A 16,882-nucleotide genomic window follows, 5' to 3' on the forward strand; every position below is an offset into this window, starting at 1 on the left:
GGGCCCAGCATAGTAATACAGGAGACCCCCAGGGCCCAGCATAGTAATACAGGAGACCCCCAGGGCCCAGCATAGTAATACAGGAGACCCCCAGGGCACAGCATAGTAATACAGGAGACCCCCAGGGCACAGCATAGTAATATAGGAGACCCTAGGGCACAGCATAGTAATATAGGAGACCCCAGGGCCCAGCATAGTAATACAGGAGACCCCCAGGGCCCAGCATAGTAATATAGGAGACCCCAGGGCACAGCATATTAATACAGGAGACCCCCAGGGCCCAGCATAGTAATACAGGAGACCCCCAGGGCGCAGCATAGTAATACAGGAGACCCCAGGACACAGCATAGTAATACAGGAGACCCCAGGGCACAGCATAGTAATACAGGAGACCCCCAGGGCACAGCATAGTAATACAGGAGACCCTAGAGCAGAAAATAATAATCCTCGCCTCATCATTCCTCTTCTGCTTCCTGGACCACTGAGGAGTCTGGACCTTTTTTCATGCACTGCACAAAGTAGAGGCGAATTTGTTCATCCCTCACTAGAACCAGCAGGATCATATGGGACAATTTTGAGAAGTACAGAATAGTATTAAAGGGGTTTTCCCGCAAACAAAAGAGTTAGGCCCTATCCATGGGATAGGGCCTAACTTGCTGATCAGTGGTGGTCTCCGTGCCAAGCCCCCCACAGATCACGAAAACGAGGGGTCTGATGGGGTCCCACGTACCTCTGTCGGACCCCTCGTTGCTCCATCAGACTAATGGAGCAGACGGCTACACATTTTGTTGATTAAAAAAAAAAAAAAAAACTTCCAGAAATTCCTACGGTGCCTCAGATCATCCCAATAAGACGACAAGGAGCAGATGCTTGTGTGCTGACATCATACAAACAGTGCAAAGCAGACGGGATCCTCAGCGCCCGGACTGAGAAATGACACATCTGCCCAAAGCCTCTTCTAAACAATATGGTGTCAACACTTCACAATCTCTCAGGATAAATGTTCTGTTCACACCTCTGACGAAATACAAGCCACAAGCCATTCACATCCATAAACGGACCGATACTGGACGAGCCGGCTTCAGCAAGTTTATTCCAAAAAAGTCATAAACTGAAGCCAAAATAATACATTGCATACATGTAATCTGTATGTATATGGTCAGGTGGTATAATGCATAGCTAGCAAATCTGGTCCGGATAAGGGGTGGGGTGGTCCTCTCATAGAGGTTCTACCAAAATATACACATACTGTGCAACAGTGGGAGCTTCTGGTTTTGCCGGCTTACCTCAGGTGACCCACAGCCTTGGTTCTGACAAGTGACAAGATGATATAGTCGTTCTGCTGTCCCTGGAATCGGTCCACGGTGGTGACCTACAAGAACACAGACATGATTATCCTTGTTTTAGAGGGTAATGCTGAATCTTGGAAGGAGACAACATCTTGGTGTCTGTCACCTAATGTCTGATAATGCAATGACAAGAATGGTGAGTCACTAGAAAAAGTGTTATAGCCACTTGAAGTGCTTGTTTAACATTGAATATTGCGGCAAAACCACTTCAGATCTTATCCAAAATGACTTTATAATTAGATGAAATGATATAAAATGACTAAATAATTCCCTCCCCCACATCACATCAATTCCTGCAGACCAAACGTCTGAGCAAGTATGCATAGAAAGAATTATACCAATATAACAGGGGCGGGGATCGGAGCAAGTATATTCTATTAAAGGGGTCGTACCAAATTTTATAGTTCTTCCCTTTCCACAAGATAGAGGAAGCTAACTGATGGGTTGGGGTGCAACCACTGGGACCCCCACTGATCCAGCTCTCAATAAGTGATGCATTGGCAGACCAAGCATGTATCCTGCTACTCCATTCAATACTATACAAGCGTCTGCAATTGTCCATCTCCTGTACTCAGACAGCGAATGAAGCCGCAAGTTGAGCATGTTGTTCTTACAACTCTATTCATTAGCCCTACTCCCATTGGTCGGTACAAAAAAAAAAAACTTGGTACAACCCTTTTAAGGATGACTGCTTTAAAGGAAATTATCATAAAAATCCATCATGATAAACCAGGGGCACTAACCAGATCCAGGCACCTTGACTGTGGTAATCTTCTTATATTGGTTATCCATGGCCGTCTTCCTTCTAAAACTTTTAAAATTATGTTAATGAGTAGGCAGGGTTACCAGAGCCCCCCTTGTGCTGTAGATTCACAGGCTGTTAAACTGTTCAGGAGTGCTGCCCCCCTTTCCCAGTGTGAGGGTAGTGCCAAGCGAGCAGGGGGAGCCTGTGAAACCCCAGCACAGAGAGGCTCTGGGAAAACCCCTGGAAGCACTTTTGGCTCATAAGCATAATTTAAAAAGACCATGGATAACAAATATAAGAAGATTACCACAGTCATGGTGCCTGGATCTATGAGTAATGTCCCTGGTTTATCATGATGAGTTTTCTATGGTAGATTCCTTTAAGGATGGGTACATCATTTAATCACAAAGAATTTCATGTCAATACGGACCCATCACATGTAACAGCGCAATAGGAAAATAAAAAATACACAGTGTTTAATTAAATCAATTCACTTCTGTAAATAAGTCACTTTACGTAGGTGGTTGTAGGATGGGCTCGTTCTGAGAATAGAATCTGATCTCGTGTTAATCAGGCGACCCCTTTAACAGGTCATTAAAGCGCAAATATAATCCGCAGGAAACCGGAAATAATTAGCAGAATTCCTAAGGAATAAGGAGTCGGCACCATCTGGATGTTTACAGTATCTGACAGCAAGTTATACCATGAATGATTGTTAGAAGATACTAAGCTCGTGATGTCACTACTCACCTTACTGGGCTGGCCAATCACAGGGTTCTTGCCGCAGCGCTGGTTGATGATGTCACGGATGAGATGCTTCTGTCCGTTGTATGTGGTCAGGATGCTGATGCGATTGGCAGGATACCCCAGCAGGCGCATGTACATGAACAAGGCTACTGCATACTCCGCCTCAGCCAGATTCTGCAAAGTGACGAGTCTTATTAGTGTCCTATGTATAGTGTATACGTATATCATGGATCCAAAACTATCAAAGTGCAGGGGAAAAAAAAAGCTGTAAACTATTTGTTTTCAGCACCGACTGCTATATAAACACATGAGGGGTCACTAGAACCGGAAGAAGAGTATCTACTGGAAGCAGGGTCAGCTCCAAGTTTCAGTAGGCCCCTGGGCGACAGAGCCTCAGTGGGCCCCTTTGCAGTGAACTCACATGGCGGCATTAAAAAAAACTGAAACTAAAACTCTCTTGTTCCCTAAAATATTCCCTAGTTTATCATACAGCTCACTCATGGTTAATTTATATAAAGCCTCCTCACCCCCATGGATTCCATATATACAGCCTTATGTGGGACCCCCCCCCCAGCAGCTCCGGGCCCCGGCACTTGCACTTGGACTGGAAACCAAAAGGTGATCTTTACCTGGTAAAAGTAGGGATTGGGCTCAGACTCTCCCACTCCATTAAAGTCTTCCACGTTAATAAGTTGGAAGTCGTACTGTAACCCCGCGTTGGCTGCTCTGAACTCCGGCAGCAGCTGCACATGAGGAAGGTTCCCCAAACTCTTGTAGCGCCAGTTGTACAGATTGCACAGACTAAAATAGAGGTAACAAGAGGAAGATTGGTTTTACATATGGCTGGTTAGTTAAAAGACCAGAATTAAAGGGAATCTGTCACCACATTTTTTCACAAACACAGCTGGTGACAGGTTCCCATAGAGCCCTATTAACTAAATGTCGCTCTTCTTTTCGCTAAAAATTGTTTCCTTCGCAGCCTCAAAAAATAAACTAGCATATAGCCAGGTTCCAGTAGCGAGTCAGAGGGGGCATGTCTGCCCATCCTCATTCACTTCTACTCCTCGCCATGCCCTATGCCTCCTTCTTACCATTCAGCAGTTCATCTCATGTGACCAGGGTGATGTCATCTAAAGTCCTTAACCCGCTGAAATATGTAAAAATCTACTACATGCATGTATCTGATCACATGAAATCACCTTCTACTCCTCCCCATGCCTCCATGGAGGCATTCTGTGATTTCATGCGATCAGATACATACATGGAGAAGATTATGCAAATGTTAGCGTGTAAAGGACCCTAGATGACATCACTGACTGGCGAGAAGACGACATAGGACATGGGGAGATGTGGAAGTGAGTGGAAATGGGAGGGGCCGCACAGCCAAATAGGAAACGCCCCCTGTGACTTGCTGTTGGAATCTGGCTGTATGCCAGGTAAGATGACAAAGTTGATTTTATGGGAATGTGAGGGAAACAATTTTTAGCTAAAAGAAGGCTGTCATTTAGTTAAAAGGACTCTATGGGAACCTGTCACTAGCTGTGTTTGAGAAAAATGTGATAGCAGGTTCTTTTTAAGTAAAAAGAACAAAGTGAGACTTGTTCTACCTCGCTCTGGCTCTTCCTTGGGCGTCGAGGTCCACAGTGGGCACTCCAAGTCTGACAAACCGAGTGAAAAGTGACTGCTCCATGTTGGAATATTTCTGGAAGGCCATATTCTTGATCACAGGGGGCAACTGGTGATGGTCTCCAATCATGATCCATCGCTTTAACCGGCTGAAGCCGTCTTCTGGGTTCTAGAGAAGGTTTATAAAATCCCATGTGACATATTAGATCTGAGGGCCTTTTCACATCAAGTTTCCTGCCCTAACATATACCTCTGACGTGAGGCTGCATTCCAACATTGTAACGTATTTAGAGTACTAGGTTCCCTTGAAGTAACTATAATACAGGGAAAGTCACTAATATTACTCCACTAAACTACTAGACCCCTCAGGTAGTGTATGAATTGTCCCTTCTCAAATCCCCCCTTTCATATGAAATCTCCCTCGTTGTGAAATGAGCAGAAAAGAGTCATATTTGCCGGAGATAACTCAAGTTAAGAGGCTACAGGGAGAATGTCACTTCAGACACCCCCCATCTTCTGATCTATAGCACCTAGAAACAAGCTTGCTGTGTCTTACGAAAGATAAGATCTACAGAACGGGTGAGATTTCACATAAAAGAGGGGATTCTAGAAAGGACATTTCATACCCTACATGAGAGGGCTGCTATTTTGAAAAAAACAAAACAAAAAACAGGTTTTTGAAAATGGACATTGAAAACCTCCGATGGGCTCAGGGTGAGGAGCAAATGTAAAATTAAACAATTACTTACCCTGCTCTGGTACTTCCGATGCAATGAGTGGCTTCATCAGATCCAGGACACCACTTCCTGGTGAAGCAGGTCTCGTGACCACACGCAACTCCCAGTTGGACACTGGGCCCGAAACCCGGAAGTACGAGAGCAATGGGGGAACCAAGAACAGGATCGAGGTAAGGCTGCATTCACACTGCCGTATTGGGTAAGAATATATGGCACATATACGTCCCCCATAGACGTCAATGGGCGCATGGCGCCTTAGGGGACTATCTTTTCTTGGAAGACGGTGCTGTTCCCTATGTTTCTCTATAGAGCGGTACAGCAGGCACACGTCAGTGTGAATGTAGCCTAAGTATGTGGGTTTTTTTTCCTTACCCTTGCAGCCCCCCCCCTCTTGGGAGTTTTCCATTTAATAAAGGTGTGAATGTGCAGGTTTTCGAGTGTCCTATGACGACTTACTGATGGAACACACCAGGATGAATTGATTCAGAGGTCAATAAATAACCCGTGTGCACAAGATATGTAATTACATTTTCCATCCCCAACATTGGAAGCTCAGTAACAAGACACCGCCGTTTCCTTCTGTCTATGAACACTTCAGGTTAACCTCAGGATATCCAGCGCTGCATATTTAGCAACACTGAAGTGCCTGCGTATAGGCTTTCGGGTCAACTGTTATGAGAGCATAGTTCAGGAGGTCAGAGGCTTGTATAGTGTACCTGCAGGAGGAGGGGGATGAAGGTCTCGATTTCCAGAATCTGAGCAGCTTCTTCCATCAGGATGTTATCATACTGCAGAGAAAAGACAGGAACCAAGAGTCAGCAAGATCCCAGAGAGAACTTCAAGGTGACCGTCTACAGAACAGTCTGAAGCTGCAAAAACATCTGGGCCAATAACAAAATAAGCCATTTTTGTTGTGAATGCAGGTAACAATGCCAAACCAGTCTGCCCGAGGTTACCTTAAAATACCTCACACACAAAATCACTGGCCGGCATAGAAGACAACCTGTTACCGCCTAATTTATGACAATCAACAGTCCTGACCTCTAAGAAGTGATAGGAAACTTATAGTCATTTATATTGGTACAAGGATGCTATGGGTGCTGGCGTATTAAAGGAAATCTATCATCAAAATCGAGCATGAGAAACCACTGTGAATGTGGTAATCTTCTTATATGTTATTCATGGCCTCATTCCTTCTAAAATTAATTTTACAATTATGCTAATGAGCCTGAAGGGCTCCAGGCATTACCAAAGCTACTCCATGTTGTAGCTTCACAAGCTGTTACACTGTCTCAGCACTTACCCCCTCCCCCCTATCTGCTGTATTCTCACACAGCTGAAGGGGGAAGTACTCCTGCACAGAGTAACAGCCTGTGAAGACACAGCACGAAGGAGCTCTAACAACGCCTACAAGAGCCCCTCAGGCTTGTTAGAATAATTATAAAAGTAGATTTTTTTGAAGGAAGGAGGCCACGGATAGCAGATATAAGAAGAATACCACAGTCACGTGCCTGGATCCATGAGTAAGTTTCCCTGGTTTTTTATACTTTATGGTAGATTTCCTTTAAAACACATTATAAGGTTTCTTATAATCTAATTTTCTATGCACAGAATAAGGGTCTAAATTCAGGGGGTGGAGGTGAATCAAGATGAAATTTGAGGTCCCCATAGAAGCCGGTGATGACCTGTCCTCATACAGAAGGACAGGAAAGTAGGACAGGTGATGAACCAGTAGGCTTTTAACCTTTATTTAGGACTACCCCTTTAAGAAACGCTTGGTGAGTTTTCAGAATTGATGACTGCTTTGAATTTTTCATGCCCGTCTCTCAAAATTTACCTTAAAACCCAGATCTACGAGGTCGTGACGCTTCAGAGCTGCATGCGTGCAGGTCATTGCGATGATCTTCGCCTCCTTTACAAGAAGATATTTGGACCGGTCGAGGCCGCTGCGTAACAACTCAAAGGCCCGGAATTCCTGAAGAGATAGAAAAGTAAGTTGTCTCATCTCTGTAAAGATTGTAAGCTCTTATGGGCAGGGCCCTCATTCCTATTGTTTCATCTGACCAGGTTATTACTCTGTGAGGTCTTCTTTTGTTTGTATATGTCCCTCATGATCTGTGTAGCGCTACAGAATATGATGGCGCTATATAAATAAAGATTTATTACACACAGTATTCATGATCTATCTGCAATACGTCGGATATGCAGCAGATCACATGCTTAAGGCTCAGGTTGTACAGTCCATCTAACGCTGCAGGTATATGCACAATACCCACCTCCAGCTGAGTGAATATTTTTTTAACGTGCCGGAAACATCCTTCAGCGATCTCCATGTCCTCCTCGTAGGATCGGCCTTTGAATATAGGCTGAGGTGCGTTGGAGAAATATTGGTGGAATGGAAAGAACTTGGCAACGTCCCCGACATCCGGGGTTTGGGACGACTTGGTTTTAACTTTGCTCTGGTACGCCTCCCATCGGGACATTATCTGCAGATAATATGTATACAACATATTTCGTTTTATATATCAAATGAACTGTAGATGAAAGGAGCACTTCCGCACAAATGAGATTAGTGTGTCACAATTCTGGCACATGGAGGGGAGTCCTAAGTAGGAGACCCCTCATTATGACATCTGTATGCCCCAATATCACTATAGCTACGGGTGCAGATGAATACCAATAGGACTATTCCTTGTTATATGTCCTGTTCAAGTTAAAACTGATGGTTTGTGATCGGTCCCTGGCAGGTTGCTCCGCCCACAAGTGTCGTATTTTGTGTCTTTTGTACTTATTTTTACATATATTTCAAATTTCAGTGATTTCCTTCCTACCTGGTACAAAAAGAAGTGTCCGGCCGTCTCACAAGTATAGGACACATCTCCGGGGACCCCCAGACTCTCCTGAAGACGCCCCACTTCGTTCAGTAACTCCAGCCTCCGAGCCAGCACGTAATTCACTCGCCCGTACCTGGGAGATTAGTAGTCAATTATAGACACATCTAGATTAACGTTTACAATGACCAGAATCAAATAAAATTATTGCCCTAGGCAGCCACTTCATAACTATTCTAAAAGGGTTGTACTAAGTTATATTGTTATCCCCTTATCCACAGGGGTAATTGATGGACCATGCATACTTGTACTCTATTTAATACTATGGGATTGTCGGAAATTGCAGAACACAGCGCTGAAGTATCTCCAGCAGTCCAGAGAGAATTCAGCACTGTGCTCTGCAACTCCTATAATATTGGAATGGCAGTAGGTATGCTTGAGCGTCTGCTCCATCCATTTATTAAGAATGGGACCTCCATTTTGGTGGGGGTCCCAGCAGTAGGACCCTCAATGCTCAAATTGCTTTCTTCCTCCTGTATATATCAGGGATAACAATCAAACTTTGTACAACCCCTGTAATTTGACAGGTATTTTGTCCGTCAGTCTGTTTCACTGATGGACAGGGAGAAGGGAGGGAGCAGTATAAATAATCATCTCCTGTTGCAGCTCCTCATATTCATCAGAGCTCAGAGATGTAAACAAAGACTCACAGAGAGTCTGCAAACAATACAAACGTAAGTAGCAGGAATGCTTAAACACATGATGAACATCCTGGGATTATTATTAAGGCAGTTAATGCACATGGACAACCCATGTTAAAGAGTGACCAACCCCTTCAAGCTACATTAAAATATTCGGACAACCCTTCTAATCCATAAAATACACACATCTTTATAAGTAGCAAAAAAAAAAAAAAAGTGACAAACTTGATATCCTTGGGTAAAGGATCTAAGCAGGGTCTATAACTAGTCTATAGCTAGTCTGACATGACGCCAACTGCATGGCAATGAAGATGATCCCGGTGACCATTTATACGACGTCACTTATTTTTGCCTGTCCAACAATAACAATGTTCCTCCCTCTTATGTTCTCTGTGTAATAAAAGACTCTTTGTCTGGAGGCATCACCTGCTGAAGTCCTTCTCCGTCTCCAGCTCCTCCTCTCCGTGGCCCAGACGCAGGAGGTGCCTCTCGTCAATATCTAGGGCCATAATCTTCTCAAACAGCTGGTTGAGAGCCTGTGGATTGATAGGGACAGGAGGAGAGAGGTATTCACAGTCTGTATGTTGATGTTCTAGGAAAAGGGGGGGGGGGGGATGGGGCAGAATGGGGAAGCATTGAGAAGAAACACACGGCAGAACTGATACTGTAGTAATCAGCTGGATACAAGGCGACAGATGGCAGTGGTCAGACCACCGGACCCACAGGAGGAGAGAACAAGCATCTACTCCAGATGGAGGTAGAGAAAGAAAGGAAAACATTGAGGAGAATCAACGTTACTTATTAAATATAAGACACTAAACATTCCTTGCTTTAGATACAAGATTTTATATCACTCCTAGGACTCCATGATGATCTGGAACTTCTCAAGGCCGGGAGCAGAAGACCAAACACTGAGAAGTCCCAGGAAGCCGGTGATAGAAAGCATTTCATGCTGGAGACACATGCAGGGGGAATAGACCCAGAACGTCTATGGAGAATATACTGCAACAACTCCAACTGTGAACCAATCCAGCAGAAAGCGCTGGTGCCGAATTCTGCTATTAGAATCTCCAGCAGTCGTCCTGACGATTATATACATCCCATTCACAACGCTGCGAATGTAAATGCACCAGCTAGGACAAAGAAATTTCGATACATTATATCAGATGTGCAGGTTTTTCAGTGTAGATGTGAAGCCTGTGCTATAAAGGTTATGGGAATGATCTAGCCTTATTGCAAATATGATAGCAGGATATTATGACTGATTACAGTGATTGACAGTGACTGCTCCGATTACTCCTCCCACATACAGTGATTGGCAGTGGGAGTCGTGACTACCGCGCCCACACACAGTTATTGGCAGTGAGTTCCCCCTGATTAGGGTGATGTCACACATGGCGTTTTTAGGCCGTTTTTAGTTAGTGCGTTTTCAGATCGTAAAAACACATGCGTTAAAAACAGCATCCGTTTTTTTAAAACGCAGGCGTTTTTGTCCGGTTTTCCGAATTTGCGCAACTAAAAATGGACAAAAACGCATGCATTTAAAAAAACGGATGTGTTTTTAACGCATGCGTTTTTTACGATCTGAAAACGCACTAACTAAAAACGGCCCAAAAACGCCATATGTGACATCATCCTTACTTCTCCAACATGCAGTGATTTGCAGTGAAAGTCCTGATTACCCCCCCCCCCCCTCCACACACACCCACACAGTGATTGGCAGAGAGTGTTCTGATTATCCCGCCCACCCACAGTGATTGGCGGTGAGTGTTCTGAATACCTCGCCCACACACAGTGAACAATAGTGAGAGTCCCGATTACCCCACCCACACACAGTGATTGGCGGTGAGTGTTCTGATTACCCCACCCACACACAGTGATTGGCGGTGAGTGTTCTGAATACCTCGCCCACACACAGTGAACGATAGTGAGTGTTCTGATTACCCCGCCCACACACAATGATTGACAGTGGGAGACCCGATTACCCTGCCCACACACACACAGAAATTGACAGCGAGAGTCCGAATCACCTCACCAACACACATTTTCTAATACCTGTTGGTAGTCGGGTCAGAACCACTGATGTTAGGCTATAGATGTTAGGCTATACCTTCACATCACTGGGTTGCAGGATGGACTCCTCTTTATAGCTTGTTCCTAACATTTGTATCTGGCTACTAGACCAAGTTATGACTTTCCCCGGCCTGATACAGCTCATGTAGCCATTACAATTACATTCCCCATGATTTACCTATTTATATACATCTTTATGTAATATTGGTATCTTGTATGTAAGTGTGAGTCCAGCAGTACGCGGTGTATAGAGGGAATGGGAGTGGAGAGCGGGATATAGATACTACCCAGCTATTTATTCCTCTTATGGGCATAGAAGGCAGCTGATAATCTGCCACTATGTCTATTATTGGGGAGAGAGGGATAACAGCCTTGTGGGCTGGGACTAGACAACAATAATATTATGCAGACGAATGGCATTCAGGAGACCATACAAAGAGAAGATCTACACATACGGGGAGGGAACGGAGTAACAGGAGGATGGGATGACGAGCGCTTTACATCTACGGAGGATAGGAAAGTAACACACTGCAATACACAGTCCTGGATAGCAGGAACTATCCTTACTGTCACTACAATGTAGGGGGGACACCTCCAGGGGCAGCTTATCTCCCCAAAATCTGCTGTCAGCACAGAGTGTTAGGAGACCCCCCCATACAAACAAGAAGGTCACAAGGTTCAGCCCATACACATCTAATGTATGTGGCCATCTTGACATTGTTTACATCAAACACCTATGCACAACTATACCTGGTTAGAATGAGTGACAATAAGAGTCCTCTGCTCAGGGAAATTGTGATACAGATTGGAAATAATCTGCACGGCTACATCAGTTTTGCCTGTCCCGGGAGGTCCGACAACCTAGTAAAAGAATGAAAACAACGTATAAATCAGTTTTACTATTAAAAAAAAAAAAACGCAGTATGTTTATACTATACTTTATACTATACACATATTGGACTGGGTGTTCATACGTTATCCTTATATACTACTTTGTATCTATATTTTCTATACATTATCTATACTGTAGGTGTGAGCACACAGCATCAGAAGTGGTTCTATTACTCCCCCTGGTGGACACAATATGAAATGCATTCCTTGTAACATCCCGGCACTGGAGGTGCCCCTGTGTATATGTAAGTCATAGTGAAGGGAACCAGAGCAGGAGCCAGGATCCCAGTGTGACAGTACACAGGGCACAGCTACTGGAAATGAGGAATGCCGAGACGCCAAACCCTAACATGATTATTTCCCATGTGCTTCTCGTCAGTATTACACATGCCAATAGCATCTTATTAAGCATAGTGGCGAATACATGCAATAGCTCACAAGGTGTGAGAGTGTCGGGAGATTATTAGCCTACTCAGATCACAGGATTACAATGCAGAGTGCAGGGGGGGCTCATTTTTAATAATTCCCCGGAGCCGCTAACTCATAACAACATCATCCCGCAGAGAGACTCACTACAGTAAGCATCGGTTTGGGAGGGCTAGCTGTGCCTGACAGGTTCCCTTTAAACCCCATAGAGGGCACAGTCTTTATTTAGTGCAGCATCAAAGGGGTTAACCACACATTTTTCATGGTTATTAAGAGCACATAGCTGGCATGTGAGGGCCGCTGCTATAACTATACCTCACAAGAAGAAGTATATACAAGTTTTAAGGCAGGGCAGTAAAAAAGCGTATTGGAGGTGCAAAGGGGTTAAAGGAATCCATCATGATAAACCAGGGACACTCAATGATCCAGGCACCGTGACCGTGGTAATATTCTTATATTACTTCTTTCTAAAATCAACTTTTGTAATTATGCTAATGAGCCTGAAGCACCCTGGGGGCGTTTCTAGATGCCCCCCCCCCTCCACTCCAGTGCTGTAGCTTCACAAGCTGTTACAATGTGTAGAAGCAGTCCCACTGTGTACTGAAACTTCCTCTGCTGCTACAAAATTACATCAAACAGAGGGGTAAAGTGCTGAAGGACCAGGGTGAGAGGGAAGCAGTGCAACAGCCTGTGAAGCTGCAGCACGGAGAGGCTCTAGTTAAAGGGGTTATCCGGCACCTCGAAACCCGACGAAAATGAGCCCCATAATCTTTACTCCCCCCGCCCCCCTTATAGACCTCTATGTAATCTGTCACCTCAGTGAGATTCTGTCTGTGACAAGCAGATTAGGTCGGAAGCCGGGTGAATGAGCCAAAGTAAGTGGAGAAAGAAGCTTTTTTCCTCTAAGATATATTGCAAATTGATATATTAGCGGAAAAGTTTCTGACCAGGAGAATAAATTACTGTATAACTCCTGACAATACCATGAGGTTTTATATCTGTAGTCTAAAGATAGTGAATGTGGTTTCATACCATAGTAAGTCCGGGTTGCATTCCCGCACGGATCGCTTCTGTCTGGGTTGCTGTGAACTGGATGGTGTTTCTAGAACATAGTGAAAATCACAAAAACTTGATGTTGAATAAATCTGCTCAATATACAAATTATGAGACAACATTATAAAGCAGTATTGCTACGAGTCTGAAATGAACTTCCATCCAAACCACAGTGTATTTTCAGCCATTACCTCTTAGGCTGGTTGTAGGGATATGGACCACGATTGGGAATAACATGAGGCTCCACGATTAGTGTCAGGGGCTCTTCTTGTTGGGTTTCTTCGTTGTCGTCTCCTTTACGCTTTTTTCCCTTCCCGCCTTGGACAGGAAAGGTAATCCTGAGATAAAACAAGCAAGTTATGATGAAATATTGGGTTAGACAAGGTTAAACCATTCAGAACCATACAATATACAGAACCAAGTGCTACCTGAAAGGGGCCTTGTGCAAGGAGGGGTCTTCTACAGTGACCTTCACCTGGTATCCTGGAAAGCAAGCCTTCAGGTGGTCCAGGCTCAGGAAGGTATCATTAAAATCCAAGGTTGCAATCTGATTTGGCATCTTTGAATAGTGGGCACTACCAGGGTCTCCATACCCCAATATTATATCATGAAGCCAGTCCGGCACCACACAGTCAGTGTTCATGAGTTTCCTGATGGTCTCCAGCACTGCCTGAAGGGACATTCAGATTAAAAAAAGAATTCACCTTTAAAAGGTACAATAAGATTTATAATATATGACAAGCAAGTGTAAAGCCAAGGCACCTACGTGGCTGCCCCTTCATGTGCTCCAGCAGTAGGACCCTCACCAAACATCTGGTTATCCCTTACATTAGAAAATAGCTCAAAGGGAACCTGTTAGATAACAGTCTCTTTGTAAAGTTGACTCACTATCTATGCATATTCATGTTCTTCCAGTGTCCAGTTCCCTGGTTGACAAGTGGCATGCTTTCTCTTCAGCTTGGCCGACTCAGTTCTGCTACATCATTCACATGGCTGTGTCTCTCATTGAAGAGAATTCCTCAGGGAGGAATGAGGGGGTAGAGAGAGAGGCTAGGTGTCAGTGATTGACTAAAGAAAAGTCATTTCACTCCTCCCTCTGAAATTCTCTTCAGCGAGAGGAATGTGCTGGAGATGCAGCTGAGCAGGAAGGACATGAATAGGCCCGACAAAGATTAGAGAAAAGACGATGATCTGACTCACATGGAGTCATTTGCACAGATGGTGAGGTGACTGTACAAATAGGGAGAAACAATATAGGGATAGTTGTACTGCTCTATAATAGCAGTTTTTAAAGATATATGTTTAGATATATAAAAAAAACTCGATATATGTCCTTCTTGGGGAGACGCCACTGAAAATATAGCGCATTTTGAGCAAACTCTGTATTGGAAGACCCAATGGTATATATCTGGGTCAAATACTGTTGTGTAAACCCACCCTAAAACCATGGCCCACCAGCGTGTTTGGTCTGAGAAACAGGCTCTATGCATTTGCACTGAACTTAATCCGTCTATTCTGTTCAGTTATCATAAGTTTGGTCCGGAAAGTGCATGGAGTTAGTTTCTCGCACCACATTTGTTAATGGGAAATAATAATATAGCGCACACAGACTACACAGCGCTGCCCCAACGGGGCTCTCAATCTAATCAACCTACCAGTATGTTTTAGAGCAGTGGTGGCGAACCTATGGCACGGGTGCCAGAGGCGGCACTCAGAGCCCTTTCTGTGGGCACTTGGGCCATCGCCCCAGCACACCAGTCAGAACTCAAAGAATCTTCCTGCGGTTGCAAGCCACTTAAGAGATGCTGCTTTAAGACATATTTTGATACTTGCTTCTCTACTTAAAACTGTAGGAAGAGGGAGAATGAGTAGACAGGGTCGAATTATCTTTAGAGGACCTTCTGCTGGCCCCAAGTTTCTGTGTACAGAGGGACACTGGAAAGAAGCTAAAATGATGAAAATTTTCCATCTTTCTACTGTGTTGCTGTCCCCAGGAGGCCAATCTGATTGAAAGTTGTTGAAGAACAGGGAGCAATAACTTACTGCTTTAATTTTTGGTTGGCACTGTTTTAGAGTGTGGGAGGAAAGCGGAGGACCCAGAGGAAACACACGCAAACACAGTGAGAACATTCAATTCACTCTTGACCTGGATGGGATTTGAACCCAGGACCCCAGTGCTTCAAGACTGTAGTGCTAACCACTGAGCCACCGTGCCGCCTATGAGCTTTAAAATTCAAAAAATAGAAAGCAGCTAGAAATCATCACATTTGTGCATGCGAAATAATAACTATTTATTTATATAGCGCACACAGATTACGCATCGCTGCACAGAGCTTGCCAAATCAGTCCCTGTCCCTACATATCAGTATGTTTTGGAGTGCGGGAGCAAGGCGGAGGACCCAGAGGAAACCCACACAAACACAGAGAACACACAAACTCTTTGCAGATGATGACCTGGATGGGATTTGAACCCAGGACCCCAGTGCTGCAAGCCTATAGCGCTAACCACTGAGCCACCGTTACGCCCACGAGCTTTAAAATTCAAATAAAAGAAAGCAGCTAGAAATCATCAAGAGAAAGATTGGACACAATGCCACACACAATGTACATAAATCATACATGCCACATATCAGGTCCTAAATACTACTCAACACCAACTTAAAAATCAGTCTCAGGAATTAATTTAATATCCGTGAGTGGACCCCCCTTCCTACTTCAATCCCCGCTTCATAAAAATTAGTGGAGCTGAGCTGCAATACCATGTAGAGCCACTATACACTGCAGCAGTCTCTTCAAAAAGCTTATTGGCGAGGGTGCCAGGTTTTGGCAATACTTTCCCCCCCTCAAACTAGATATTCCCAACCTATAAGAGATCAGCTCATCTCAATTTTGATTAGTATTAGAAATCCGTGGACTCAGACATAAGAATATATCTAACATTTAGTTATAATGACGCCTTCCATATCCGTATAGAGAGAACATTACAGAACCCATGGAGCTGGTGACCTACCAGGAGGACGGTGTTCTCCCTGCCGCTCATATTACTGTGTATCAGCTTCACCTGACTGTCACATCACATTCTCATACAGGAGAAGACACGTCTGTAAGTTCTCCAGCGTCTTCCTTCACATGTCTATTATACATTGACCCGATTATTGGCAGAATACAACGTATACTCTAGAAAACTCCATTACTCATCCACAGTTACAATGTTTTTTTTTTTTTTTGGGAACATTAAAAAAAAAAAAAAAATCTCTTTTCTGCTCTTAGTCTTCCTCCTTCCTTTCTGCACAAGCATCCGGTCAATACGTGGAGCCTGATCAGTGCATGGAAAAGCACTACAGAAGACGCTGCCGTGCATCGATCTGGTTAAATGGAGCGCACGTCCGTTCTGCCTCATCTGTCCCGCTGCACGGGGCACAGGTCGTGTGTGAAGCTGTTAGCGATAACAAATGGCACGAGGAAGGTCAATGAAATCCAAGGCTCCGCTGAGCACCATAATGGAGGAGGACACTCCCTAAGAAATAGTTAGACCCCCTTTAGCTCTAAAGGCCCTGTGCATTATTAACCATCCCTTTGGCCTCCATCTTTGTTTATGAATGAGCTCATATACATAGTATTAAACGTGTACGGCCTGGGGGCTAGGACTTTCACCTGTCCCCCATACAATGCACGCAGCCGTTTCTGCACATAGTGCTCACCC

At 44.3% G+C, this 16,882-nt stretch overlaps 1 protein-coding gene across 1 annotated transcript in view; it reads right to left on the reverse strand.

Moving 5' to 3' along the window:
- AQR (aquarius intron-binding spliceosomal factor) overlaps positions 1-16,882 on the reverse strand; it is a 59,840-nt gene that overhangs the window by 13,063 nt on the left and 29,895 nt on the right. Inside the window, exons 20-32 of the mRNA XM_072115425.1 lie at positions 13,608-13,849; positions 13,371-13,517; positions 13,159-13,228; positions 11,560-11,670; positions 9,163-9,272; positions 8,036-8,171; positions 7,481-7,690; positions 7,042-7,179; positions 5,921-5,992; positions 4,449-4,636; positions 3,471-3,642; positions 2,845-3,015; positions 1,287-1,372 (exon numbers count right to left, since the gene is read on the reverse strand). Coding sequence (XP_071971526.1) covers positions 1,287-1,372; positions 2,845-3,015; positions 3,471-3,642; positions 4,449-4,636; positions 5,921-5,992; positions 7,042-7,179; positions 7,481-7,690; positions 8,036-8,171; positions 9,163-9,272; positions 11,560-11,670; positions 13,159-13,228; positions 13,371-13,517; positions 13,608-13,849 — 1,853 coding nt within the window. The remainder of the gene's footprint in view (positions 1-1,286; positions 1,373-2,844; positions 3,016-3,470; positions 3,643-4,448; positions 4,637-5,920; positions 5,993-7,041; positions 7,180-7,480; positions 7,691-8,035; positions 8,172-9,162; positions 9,273-11,559; positions 11,671-13,158; positions 13,229-13,370; positions 13,518-13,607; positions 13,850-16,882) is intronic.

The sequence above is a fragment of the Engystomops pustulosus genome, chromosome 7, assembly GCF_040894005.1.
Source record: "Engystomops pustulosus chromosome 7, aEngPut4.maternal, whole genome shotgun sequence".
In the NCBI taxonomy this organism is placed as follows: domain Eukaryota; kingdom Metazoa; phylum Chordata; class Amphibia; order Anura; family Leptodactylidae; genus Engystomops; species Engystomops pustulosus.